At 36.3% G+C, this 14,106-nt stretch overlaps 2 protein-coding genes across 4 annotated transcripts in view; both read right to left on the bottom strand.

Annotated features, from left to right (window-relative positions):
• Nucleotides 1-92, bottom strand: part of LOC113239924 (serine/threonine-protein kinase D1) — a 77,169-nt gene extending 77,077 nt beyond the window's left edge. Inside the window, exon 1 of the mRNA XM_026477083.1 lies at nucleotides 6-92. The gene's annotated coding sequence lies outside the window, so the exon portion shown is untranslated. The remainder of the gene's footprint in view (nucleotides 1-5) is intronic.
• Nucleotides 93-1,445: 1,353 nt separating this feature from the next.
• LOC113239887 (high affinity copper uptake protein 1-like) overlaps nucleotides 1,446-14,106 on the bottom strand; it is a 44,981-nt gene continuing 32,320 nt past the window's right edge. For 2 of the 3 annotated variants that reach the window (XM_026477049.1, XM_026477048.1), the window contains exons 2-4: nucleotides 6,202-6,272; nucleotides 4,213-4,448; nucleotides 1,447-3,356 (exon numbers count right to left, since the gene is read on the bottom strand). In XM_026477049.1, coding sequence (XP_026332834.1) covers nucleotides 3,155-3,356; nucleotides 4,213-4,448; nucleotides 6,202-6,261 — 498 coding nt within the window. In that variant the 5' untranslated portion in view covers nucleotides 6,262-6,272 and the 3' untranslated portion in view covers nucleotides 1,447-3,154. Of the gene's footprint in view, nucleotides 3,357-4,212; nucleotides 4,449-6,201; nucleotides 6,273-14,106 lie in introns of all 3 variants that reach the window. The other variant, XM_026477047.1, reaches the window with a different exon arrangement.

Raw genomic sequence — 14,106 nt, 5'->3', positions numbered from 1 at the left:
GTTACCTGAACAATCGGCGCTCCGGAAAAGTAATCAAGGGGCGCTCCAGGCGGCTCGTGTCGTCCACACTATAACATAGCTTTCCTGGCAGCAGCAGCGCAACTTTTCACACAATTCTCACCTGATTTTTGTAATAAAATCAACAAGTAAAAAGAAAAGACGAAAACACGAACCGTCCGTCACATTTCATTTGACATGACATGACATTTCGTTGGAAAATCACAGATAATGTTTTCGTTCAGAAAGTATCATATTACTTTCCGGCTTAATGCGTAAACCACGAGCATATTTAAAAGACGTAGACAATGGATACATATAAAGATATTTGTTAAAAATATATAGTAAAAGTTTATTTAAATCAATTATTTTAAATGAAACGTCTTTTAGATTTTTTGATCTTACCTAAAAAAAGAAAAGATAAAATTGTCGATAGATGTCGCTAGTCCCGAAAGCGTAAACTACGATAAAATCAAACGAGATTTCATTTGCTCCTAAATGAAATCTATGGAAAGTCGCTTTAATTTATTTCCGAATGTCCAAAATTTTATTGTTTGTTTCCAATTACCACTTAAAATGTTGACCATGCATACTAACTGATAGATCATCATCAGCTTAACACATCCACTGCTGGACATAAACCTCCCACTGAGCACGTACGTATTTATACTTTTATTCTGTTGAGATTCAGTTATAGTGCTTAGAGCACTCATAATTTGTCTAGTGTAGGTAGAGCCGAATTTACATTACTTATTTAATTACTTACGTAATTTCACGTGTAAACATAATGCATAATGCGTGCATTAATTTTATAAAATCAAATAGTTTCGTGAGTCGCGCGATTTTACCATGCAACTAAATTCATTATCTAAATGCAATGCGAAATTGTGTAGTTTGAAGCTTCATTTTGCTGGTAATGCTTCTTGACAAGTAGTATCTTGTTTAGATATTTTGTGGGAGACTTTATTCAATAAAATGAAAACGGTTTTCATTAATTCGAAAATAATTTTAATAGTTATCTGGATCTTCATTTCTTATGCCAGAGATTAACTTTGATGCACCAATAGGCTTTCGTGGTAACCATTTAATCCACCAACATCTTCGTTTTCGAGACTTTTTTTTTATTTTGTACATTAACATCTATGTAACAACGTTATGCAACATGACTCAGAAGATACTAAAGATGTACAGGATATTGATTTTTACTTACATGTGTATTGAAATTAGTTTCGTGAATTCTATTTTAACATGCATGAAATAAGTTTCGTAATGTAAATTCGGTATAAGGTTTATGACCTGTGACCGCTATATAGAACGTCTACATCACTACTTTGATATATACGTGAATTTTAGGTCTTTAAGGTACGTAACTTTCGTATTAGTACATTACGATATAAATGTAGTACATCGTGGGTAGGGTAGACATTTTCTCATAGTCAGAAAGGTGAAAAAAAAAAAAATTGTAAATATGTAATCACGGTAGGAATGTATTATCTTTTTTTTTACAAAAAGAAACACAAACTTATATATACTTTCTAGCTACATTAAACTTATATATATAATATCACACGTTCTGTATAATTTATTGTCAACATTGCGATTTGAGCATACGACTTTTTATGCATAGATATACTTAGTAAATAATGTACTAAATACGTTAAATAGATGTCAAGTTTACTTTCTATACAATTTTAATATTTTTCCCGTTTAAATATCGTAAATAATAGGTACAACTACGAAATGGTACAAAGAATTATAATAAAATAATAATAGCCATGTAGACAACATTTTTCGAGAACAAATTTGCAAAAAAGTCATGGCGCTAAATTTAAAAAATAAATATAGACGACAGAATAAGTTACTTTCGAACTGTGTCTTAGTGGCATTAGTAGTAGCTATTGGTATACATAAAATTGGGGTTTTATTCTTTTTTTCTGGCTTAATGGTGGAGGGGCTAAACCTAATTTAAGCCCTTAAACATATACGTGAGCAAGAAGCCCAAGCGGTGGCCCCTTGATGTTTTATTTAGTTACAAAATGGCTTAATGCCGTATATAAAGATCCGATGCCAGTAGTGGCACATACACGGTACATTAGAGTTAGAAAACTAAACATTAAAGGAATATTGTGGAATGTTAAGGTTTTAATTTGGCAAGTAACAAAGTGAGCGTATTTTTTAAATATTTTGAATGGTGTGTGAAAGCGTTTATAAATACCATTTAGACGTAATAGCATTCATATTCACAAACATTGTTTGTGTTACTGATTCGTAGCAACTGCGAAATTTTTAACGCTCATCGTCGTCAGATAAGCAGCAGTAACTTTGGGCACCAATTGTACTTCGTCGGTACTTTCCTTTAGGCATAACAAAAATTGTAAGATATATTATGTGTATTTCATTAAAAAGTTTGCCTTGCACACACTAAAAGTGATGATGGTTACAAACTTATTGTACTTTGTATTGTAACACGTTTTGTTTGTTAGGCATGTGCCTATACAAATTGGCGATTTTAACATTCACAAAATTTGCATTGTTCTTTCATTCCATGGTAATTGTTGTCATTAATTCGGTTGTTTTTCAATGCCCTGTTTAAAATTAACTAAAAACTAACCGTATCGAAGTCATTAGGTATTAACATACATATTTTCAAAATCGAATCTGACCAATCGAAAATGGCCATCTCTTTAGATTACTTCATACGGTGCTTTGCGTACTTTTTAGGTTACATTTATACACATAAACTTCAAACTTCACGGATCATTATTCACTAGACTTAAAGACAATAATTTTTTTTATAAAATCCAATGACTGTCGATACAAAAGTTTACAAATAACTATTTACTAAAAAATACAGCGTCAAGGTGTCCTTCGTATGACAAGGAACTCGATGAAATCCTAGAAGCTTGATTACTTTAGCACCATTATACCAAAGGACTTGATGTAGGTAAATGGAATGAGCGACCACAGCCGAACGTTTATCTCGTCGCAGATTTTTCAAAACTCGGCGCAGATATATCAAGTCCGAGAGATGTTTTGACTTGTACAGAGCGATTAAATGGACCAATTCCCTTCGTCTGTAGCGCCTTTACTTAATTATTTAGCATTCTTAGATCGTTCAAAAAGTCCTTGCCGGTCAGCATGAATATAAAACGATAAACTATTGACAATGTTCTGTAGAGTCCACGACGGTGTTCTTTCGCCACCCGAAGAAGAAGTACCCGACGGCCAGACCGAGTACCAGCGCCAAGCACAGCCACACGTTGTATGTCATGAACACCAGCATCAATATGTAGGACGATGTGGATTGAACAAAGTGCAGGAGTGTTTGAATTATGTGCGCGGGTGACGTCATTGTGTACCTGGAAATGAGGACAGTTTTGGCTGAATAACCTGCAGTTAACGGCAAATCACGCTTTAGTTTTTAGCATTTTTGGAACGATCAATAAAAAGAAATCTCCTGCACGATGTAGGTATCTACGTAGTATGGTCAGTTTCACTTGCGATGAGTATGCAATTATTGCCAAGTGTATAGAAGTCTCAAGCACATACTTAACATTACAGTTTCAACAATTGTTTGCGTTCCTTATTCGCGATAAAGGCGTGCGAAATCCGAAGCGTAAAAACTTGCTGCACTTGCATGCAAAATGTATCAACACGACGATATTAAATAATAGTATATGCTACTGTAGTATGAACACGCCTCTACTATGAGCTTGCAGGAACAGTTGTCGACAGTTGGCGACCGTGAAAAAAAATATTTTCACACAAAAGCCTACTCTTGTGGTAGCTTGGAGGACTGTATGAGTTATTCTATAAAATTCTCAAATATTTAAAGCAGTCGCTAGTGTGTACACTGTACAGGCATATAGGCAGTAGTAGAGCTCCTTGTGAAAGAGTTCGTCCAGGGTATCACTGCCATCTTGCCTATTTCCGCCGCCGAGCAGTAATGTTAGCATTACTGTGTTCCAGTTTGGAAGGGTAAGGGTGCGGGTGAAATTACAGGCACTTAGGACTTGTTCGTGCCGTCACTTGATATTATGAAATAAAATATGGAATCGAATGCCAACTTTTATTTGAACACATTTGTGATGGATGCCACTTAGGTAAGTACTACGTTTTGGTTATTGTCAAGCAAGACATTTAAGGCGAATAATATTTGACAAAAGCACAGTACCTTCAATTAAGTAAACAGTTTTCGTAAAAAAGTATACTCACTTAACAACAGTGGTCCCAGGACATGTCCCGTTCGTGCCGCACTCGCTCTTCGTAATATTAACTCTCGAGTCCCCCGTGACAGACGTGGCTTTTGAATGGAGCGCCTCGCGGTAGTACTTCAATCCCTCGTAAAGGATGCCGGCAAGGAAGATGGCCACTGCGGAACCGAAGAGCTCAAGGGCTGTGTGTGTCATCCAACCATTAAACAGGATTTCCTGGCAGACGCTCGCGTGGAACTAGAAGGTGGAGACATTTGGGAATTAGGTACATCTTTCGTCTTTTTGCATGAAATGTGACGTCTCCGAGGGAGTATTCCACGTGTTGTTAATTTTACACGGTCAACTTAAATGTTTTTGTATGGGATGTCGCACTTTTAGGTAAATTATAAGTAGGTGTAGCCAAATTAAATAAAGTACATTTAAGTAATCATCTACATATTTTTGGAAGTAAACAGTAGCGACTGTGGTTACATACATTGATAACTAATGATAACATATTTTTATTGCAACCGCAAAGTGCGGTTATCCTCGTCAAACATTGTATTTTATTGCAACACTACGAACACATTGTAAATTCATGTCGTTATTGCTGGACAAACTCATTTGGTACATACTTAATACGTTTTTGAAGACAATGCTGTGAGTTTTGATTTACATACTTCTCGATCGTTACTGTCTTACAGTCAATTATTAATTTTGCAATTATTCTAATAATGACAGAGTTTTCTTGTTTAGTCACACGCTTGTGTTTTTAATAAACTATACATTTTTATATTGATATCTGTACTATCTGTGCTTAGTATTTTCCGATGAGGTGCTGAAAAAATAGCCGAGTGGCGCCTTCCGATGCGGCGCACGCGCAATTCTAGAAGTGCAATCTGCTCATTCGTTTTTAACGGAATAATCATGTCTAATGACTAATGATGATTGATGACTGTGTACACACAGTCTATAATAAAACCAACAGAGGGCCACATTTTTAGATATAAGCTACAAGGTTTACTCGTGGAAAGTTCTGTTTTTGTATAATTCTCATTCTTTTTATTCTGTGGGTTAAAAATATATGTATATTTTAGAGGATTGTATATTGTAATCGTAACCAAGAATGCCATCTTAGGAAAAGCCTGTTCGTTATATGATCGCCCTACATGACAGGAAGAAGTCAACCAATTGGTTGTCTTGCGACACGCATCGTGAATTTTCCACGCTCTTTCTTCGAAGCACACGCTACCCAGGTGCAGAATTCCGTTTCGGACACCAGAAAGTAAAACTGTGACCTACTGATAACGTAAGCGTTAGTTTGTATGTAGCACGCACATTTTATGCATCGATAATATGCTGATTTGTTATTTTTATTAGCGAGTTTTTATGGTTGTGGAATGGCCCAAATTCCATGTGAAGACGGATCTGTAGAGATACCCACTGGCGTCAAATTCCAAATTAAGCGTTAAATGCCTTCATTTCGAAGTGGCAATATCTTTATATTCAAGGTACGTGCTTACTTCGAAAGTTTACCAAATCAACGTTGATTATGGCATGAATTAGATCGTGGTCAACCTGATAAAACTAACTACTCGTATATCATTTTAAAACTCCCACTTCGCTGGCCTCAGCGGTCGAGCGGTTAAGTGCCTGTCTTCATTAAAATACTCCAACACAATTTTATTTGTAAACAATGTATTGGCAATTCAATAGGTGTAGGTCAAGTAAGTCACAATTGCGGGCACGAGCGCCAGCAGCGGTCTGGCGGCGGGACAGCGGCTGCGCGAGGAAATTGTGGGAAATTGATAACACTAGATACAATGTTGCTCTGCGGTTGCGGTTGTACCAATAGCTGCTTTGTTGCCGACTGATAAGGCATAGCAGAACATGGAAATTAGTGAATGTTGAATTAAAAATAAATTGAATAAATGAAATAACACGACACCTGCCTCTAGAGTTGTTGTAGGTTAGTTAGTATTTTGCATTGGTTCTATAAACAGGGTCTTACCGTCATAGCGTGGCTGCTCGAGCAGTGCTCGTCATCGTCGTCGTGGTGGTGGCGATTCATCTTGACGGTATCTGCAACAAACAAATTTGGTGTTATAACCAGTGTAATTGTCGCACACATATTTGATATTATGAGTGTGTAATAAAATCTATATAAGGAAGACCACGAAGTCTACGCAAAATAGAAAACAAGTGCCTTGTTGTCTGCCAGACAAAAAAGTTTGGGGACCTCGGAATTAGGAGCAAAACCGTCTATTAGCTCCAAAACTGTAAAGTCGTTGTTGCCGGTATTGTTGTACGTAGTTTTTGAGAGCTCATGGCGACGGTCCAAAACGAACGTGTTAAAGTTAAAATATGGTCTCTACGACGTCATGGAAGGATAAATGTTGCTGCGCACAGCTCTCTCGATCAGCGAGAGATTCCCTAATATTTCACAATTTTGATAGGGTAGATACTATAAATCATAATTCGTAACGTCGTCGTTGATACGCTAAGAAAATGTGGACATGGAAACACATAAATGGACACGAAACAACGAATGTTCTCGTAGCAATAATATTATTAACAAATAATGAGAGTTTGCGCGATTACGCAATATCAGATATTTCTGCAATGATTTTCTTACATTCGGAGTTAAAATCATCTGCTACCAGAAAAGTAATAATAGATATATTACACAATATTGAGTTAACATTGCGTATATTTACATCTACCTAAGTTAGTTTGTTTAAACATAGTAAGAGTTTATGTATGTGTATAATTTGTCGTGGGACCGCAGTTGCACAACATTTTTGTGTTATGCACAAAGTTTGCAAAAGAAAACTTTGTTTTTTTTATATATTTACTTCTTTTTATCACGGCAATGGAACATTTACCTAAGTCGAGTTTAAACGCATACGAGAATGCAAATAAGTTAGCTGTTAAGATAAAATAGTTCAATTACCCTACATCGAACATAATATACTTTCCAATATATTTTTAGTTCTAAGTGTTGCCTTTAATTAGGTACGTTATTAAATTGGTGCCATTGTCTTATGACTTGTTTCGTGTCCTCGTACTTGCGATTGTTACTTGTTGTTGTTGTACTTGATTACTTAATCAAGTTTTCCTTTAAACTCTACAACAACGCTTCAAAAGACCCAATTGTCACACGCATTTGCACGCATTTTGCAGTAATCAGTTATCATAAATACATTCCAAAATAAATAACCAAAAAATGGGTTACTTTTTCAAGGATATTTACCCATCACCAAGTTCCGCATCTGTTGTTCCATAAAATCTTCATGCACTTACTAATAACTTTTTAAATAAATGATAGATTTAAAATTGTCAAGCATAGTATAGTATTTCAAATTATAAAGTTGTTGATATTTTTGCCATGAAACTACAATAGCGCAGGCACTATTGTGCAAGATCGGCTTTCACTACAGCAGCGTCGCGGTCTGCGCGGGCGCAGTAGGGCCCTTGCGCAACGTTCTCTCAAGTGAGCTTGGCGATTTTATAATTTTGTGGGTAATAACTATCAAATATATACGATTTTCTAGATAACAAACCTATAAGTAATTAAGTACCTAGTAAATAAATAAATAGTCAGAACATTATATCGTCAAGTATATGTCGAAATATGCATTTAATCAATCGACAATCAAATCGTTACTTAGGTACTCTAGTAGTTATGTTTGTATACATATACATATGTGTATTACACAGGCACGCGCGAGCGCGCAAAGTTGCGTTGGCGGTGAGGCGGTCAGTGGCAAGCGCAAGTTTTAATTAGCCTCGTGAAAAACCTTTAACAAGCAGTTAGATGATAAGGAAAATTGTAAATCCCATGTTTTTCCACTCTTTGTACATTTTCTTACTTTGTAATAAGCACATGCTGAATCACTATGGACATGTCTAGAAATGTGCAATTTCGTAGATATCTCTGCCTGCATTAGATCATAACAACATTACGTAACTTATGTACAAAGGTATTTAGAAATGTACATACATACATACTTTACTTAAATATAAAAATTGTGGGATAATATTACTTATTGGTTTTAATAAAGTATTAGAAGTGTCTCATTCTTTTTAACCGACTTCATGAAAGGGGAGGTTCTTAATTCGACTATCCTTTTTTGTTTGTATGTTACACGATTACTCCGGCATTTGTAAGTCGGTTTTGTTGATAATAATAATAACGCTCACACTCAACATAGCCCCGCACTAGGGAAACCCTGTGTCGCGGGTGCCATGGACATTCACATAGACAACCACAAATTACACCCAAACTCACGAGAGAAATAAATGTAGGCTATACAAATATTGCTCCCGGCCCGGGAATCGAACCTGGGACCTCTGCGTGGCAGTCCGGCATGGTAACCGTTCGGCCACTGAGGCAGTTACATAGATTCTTTTTTTGTTGGAAAAAGGGCACCTCAGTATTGGTCTCATTTAAAGAAGAAAGTATTCCACCTCTAAGGGTGGCAAACTGGGGGATGAATCCGGTTTCGCGCACTTTCCGGTAACCGGTTCCAATAAAACTTGGCAAATAGATGTAATTCCACGAACTTTTCGTGACGGTTTTTTTGTTTTAAATTATTCATAAAAAAATGGCTAGGTTAAGTTTATTACCAGTTAGATTCTTATTTATTAATTTGTCCTCAGCAACTTGTTTTGTTTGATTGTGCTTCGACGTGCAGGTTTCATCTCACAGCTAGCGAGAAGAGTTTCTATTAAACATTGACAAATGTATGTATAACGTAAAAATGAAAGTCAAGGCACAAGTCGCTACAGGGATTCGAACCAACGACTCAAATAGAGAAGCAACTGTCTCCCCACTGCGCTACCACCGCTCTCACTAACGAATTACCGAACGACAATCGCTCAACGGGGAAATAATTTTTACGGTTAAAAGGTGAATAAATTAAAAAGCATGTACCTACTAACCAATCGTAGTGTGCGTGTCAGTTTGCATTATTATGAGGAAAATGACTCGCATAGAATGAAGCAGGTTATCCTCATTGCACAATCTTTCGAGCTGGTGGTGCTATTGCTACATTTTCACTTTTCTCCGGTCACATTTGATATAATTAAATTGAGTCGTTCCTTTACGAGTATACACGTAAAAGTCCCGTTTCTTTCTTCTAATAAAATGCTAACTATGTAACATGCTTACCTACTTAAATTGAATAAATACTTTTACTATGTAACTTAATTTTGAAGTATATTAATGTAGCAATAATCCTACTAGGAAAGTAGACATTCAAATTAAAGGTCGATCAACTGCAGAATCGAAGTACATTGCCCTACTTTTCGTAGTCGACTAACTAATACGCAACCGCATTCGGTGCAACAAACTAGTTGAATGTTGTTGTAGTGAAGTTATTTTATTGTACCTACACATGTATGATAATGCCAGTATTGTCACAGATGGTTGCCCCAGGCTTAGCGTTATTATTCTAAGGCCCCAGGTGGAAAATTGTATGTTTTATACTAAAGCACTTTGTAACTAAATGTTTTGTACGATCAAAATATGAATGATGTTTTGGTCTTTGTAGGCTAGATTTAGACATCTCTCATTTGCTGAGTTTTTTTAGTCAACTGTGGAATTGGTTAAAATAAACCTTTTCGGCGATTTTTTTTGATCACGCGCTGTGAAGAGTTCACTCGTTTCTACAACATAGTTATCCTAAAAATATAAATAGGTATTATGTATACAACGTCTGGCGTCCGGCGCGGCGGCGAGATGGGCGGACGACATCTCACGAATCGCGGGGCGAACTTGGATGAGTTTAGCACGGGATCGTGGGGACTGGCACAGAAATTTGGAGGCCTATACCAAATTTGTTTTTTTCCTCAAGGAAGCAGGTTAATTTATATTCAATTACGTCAATAATCCAATATCGTACTAATTTGAAACTTGGACCGGAAACCACTGTTAACTAACACAAAGGAGTTCGCCTTGATTCATTCTATCGCGACATTTTATCACGATTTTACAACTCAAGGCTTCCCCAGTTCGAAACAGTGTTTTACTTATTTTATTTTACGTGGCGAAAATGGAAAGCTAACAAAATTTTAATGTTTATATTTAAAACAATTATTATATGATAATTTGGAAACAGGTAAATAATAATTTGAGGACCTCGTCAAAGCTGATACCGAGAAACGTCGCGTCGGAGGTATATCGATCTGACACACGACATCACAGTCATGGGGTGTCGCATTCACTGACATAATCCCGGTGTTTTTTCTGTCATCGGGTTAATTCCAGTCTGGCGTGCTAACAATTTGACGCAGATGGATTTCTCTGGAGTGTGGCTTCCAGCACGAATGCACCAAGTGGTGCTACTGTACAGATCGTCCTCTGTTTCTAGTACCTGAGTTCCTAACTGGCGACTGACTGACGGTCAACTGTGCCACTGCCGGGGACTGCCGCCTCTCCGAGTTAAAAATTTATCTTTTGAGCCATGGAAGAAGCGAGAATTTGAAATAGATAGTAACATAACGTTTTAGAGACACATGGCAAAAAATTAATAACAAGCTTTGCTTGGAAGTAGTTGACATTTTGTGAAATTAAGTTTGTCCGAACAATCACACGCATTGCGAAGGGGAATAATTATTTTGTGCTTCATTTCGCCTTAGCGCTCTTGAGCCCGAAAGCCCTAAAAATAATCATGCAATGAGGTACAGTGCAACGCACGACCTTCATCGAAACCTGTACCCACAAAAAGCAACCTTCGATCAGCTGATCGCGCAATCGGTCGAGTCACATAGCTTCTCTCTAGTTATGCCAACTCTTTTGAACAAACTGCCTTTCTAACGTTGCCTCTTTCATTCGTTCACTTTACCTACATCTAAATGGTGCTACTAAAATAGGTAATATGGCCTATTATTCTCAGCGACCATTTTCCGTAGGTAATATTCTACAAAAAGAAATTATTTCCGACTTACACGAATTATATATTATAGTAAAAGTATTAAATAAAAAAAATACTTCTTCACTATTTACTACCAAGAAAAACCGATTACAAAGTGAATTATTAAATGAATGATAGAGTAAGTGTCGTCTAGTAAATAACGAACGAACGTGTTGTTTTCGTTAGTTCAAGTCAAATAAAAACAATATGAATGAACATTTTTGACAGCCTAATTTAAATAAAGCACAAATAAAAGATAATGATTAATGGTAATCGATTTAAGCGAACACTGTTTAGATAATGGTAAATGGAAATTCGCTATTACTTCTACGATATGATGAAGCTATCATCAAGCAGGAAGTCATCTCATTGGTAGGAAGCGAGTGAGGATAAAGTAATTGCTTCGGTAGACGTAATAAGACAACACGTTGTCTACACATTGATTGGTTCATTTTACTCTCTCTGACTTAATACTCTTTCATAGTTTGCAAATGTTTTCAAAAAAGTGTGGTCTCAATAAAAAAATCTCGAGAAAAGTCTAGTATATAAAAAAGACGAAAAGTATTTGTCATGTTGTTCTTTATTACATTGATTTTGCCAGTTTCCCAAAACTGAGGGTCACTTATTGAGGTCACGATATTAGTCAATAAATAATTTTTGAGATGATGAGGTAAACCTCTGAGATGGAACTAACGTTCAGATCCCGGTGTTATGATGATTCCATAAAGATTGTTACTAAATATCAAAATATCCACTTGTAAGTTTTATCTTAAGGTTGTGTATAAGGAAAATAACGTTAATTTACTACTTTGTTGTTGTTATTTGATGAGTTCGTGTATAATTATATAACTTTTAAATAAATACGGAATAAATAAACATTTATATACGCACTCAAAGCCTCGCACTAGGATGGCCCTGTGTCGCGGGTGCCACGGACACACACATAGACAACCACAAAATACACCCAAACTCTCGAGAGAAATGAATGTTGGCCATAGAATTATTGAACGCGGGACCTCATCGTGGCAGCCCATGATGGTAGCTATTCGGCCACGAAGGCAGGCAGAAAGTACAGTAGCAAGTATTTACATCACAATAAATGATTTATATTACAGAGGTACAATCTCAATTGTTCGTACATTTACGAGGCAACGCTATTTAGCTAACGCGCAATTCTTATTTGCTTTTGCTTCTTGTAGTTATTTATTTACTTGAAAGAAATGAACCTGTGTATTATCTATACAAAGAACGACCTACTACAATACTTATGATTGCAGAAAATAGTAATTATAAACATGTAATTAGTTTGTCTACATTTTTCTACATTATTTGTTTACATTGCCTAGTCGTAATATAAGTAACATTTTGGTACGGTTGAATTCAACGCGTCGCTGTACAAACTCAATGTTGTTATTAACTACACGACTTGTTCACCTTGAGGTAACTATTCTATGCGTGACTACCTTAATGCGGTCCTGAGGTTTTCTTACCGTTGCCGTTAAATTATGGGACTTTACGGCTTGAACGTTTTGGTTTAGGTATAACGTTTGTCATCTTGTGAGAGAATTCGTAAAATATTAAATTAAGGTTCAATGCTTCATTTGACGGGATTTTAATTAAGGTCATTAGTTGAATGCAGAGATATGTAATGAAGATTGTTAATAAAGCATACCAGTATTCAGACTGTTGAATGTTTACGTGAGTACAGTAGATGCCCAAAGGTATCCCATAGCCGCCCTTTTGATTCTGACAGTCTGCTTACGCATTAAATAGAAAAGTGTAAAGGAATTCCAGCTTCGTGGTTGAAATTTGTTTTTATGTGATATAATTAAAGGTCACATTGGCTCAAAAAGTTTTTTAAAACGTCATTCATCAATGATGCAATAAGGAAGTCATATCAACTTGAATTATACGGCTCACAGGTTAAAGGTAAAATATTTTTAATACCTTTGTTCACACTGAGCTATTCAGAACCAAATAGTCGATTAGAGGTCAGGGGCCTTAGTGTAAGTTTTGAAATATGTAAACTTAACTATCGCGTTTGCGTTAATATTTCAATTTAAACCTTATCGTCATATAATTAAGATCTAAATAACAATCGTAACGCGAACGCGGTAGTTAAGTGTGAATTATTACAAATTTACACTCAGGCCTCTGGTATCTAACCGCATCGACTGTACACAGTACTTTTAATTTAATTATTCGAAAGACTTACCTAATATTACAACAAGAACGATGTGAACTGCACTTAGTACGTTATTGCTATGTTATTTTGCAGTCGCGTAAAATGTACATTATACTTGATAAGCAGTTTGTAGATGGAACTGTCGAAGGTAAGTTCTAAAAGTACCTATCTCAAACCAATAAATTCTCTAATCAGCGCTAGCGCAGCTCTGCTTTTATTGTTTCTCCCACTTCAATTCATAATACGTGCCGTTCTTTACATCCATTCAGAGAGCAAAAACAACGTCATTGGTTACACAATAACACGTTTTCCACGTTACTTGTTTTATTATAGACTTATTTAGAGTAGACGAACAAAGTTGCGAGTGTTTTCAATGTTGCGGACATTCCATGGATACGCACGAAGTGTTCCGCTACATTTATATGGCGAACGGCAAAGGTGGAATTCCCTGCCTACAGACTATTCCCTGAACACTATACGGTGTGGTGAGACGAAAGGTAAATGTGCACTTATTAAAAAAAAATTAGTAATATGTGACCAGATCACTCCATTTTTTTTAAATAAGTGTGTCACATAGATGTGTGTATGTGAAATTAGCTTTAAATGATTCCTAGACGGTGCACACACTGTACGTACCATGACAAAACCAATTTGTCACGTATTTTAATACGTAATAACTTGTGGTCGGATGCTCTGATGCTTTTACACCTACAGTTCAGGGTTTTCCGTGAATGCTATCAAAGTGTGGAAGCGGCTTCCTCGCTCTTCTTTGATTTTAATCTGGGAAGGCGCGACATATTACGATTTTTATATT

The sequence above is a fragment of the Hyposmocoma kahamanoa genome, unplaced genomic scaffold, assembly GCF_003589595.1.
Source record: "Hyposmocoma kahamanoa isolate Upper Pololo Valley unplaced genomic scaffold, ASM358959v1 117, whole genome shotgun sequence".
NCBI classification, from domain to species: Eukaryota; Metazoa; Arthropoda; class Insecta; order Lepidoptera; family Cosmopterigidae; genus Hyposmocoma; species Hyposmocoma kahamanoa.
This window is presented reverse-complemented; position numbering and strand designations above follow the sequence as displayed.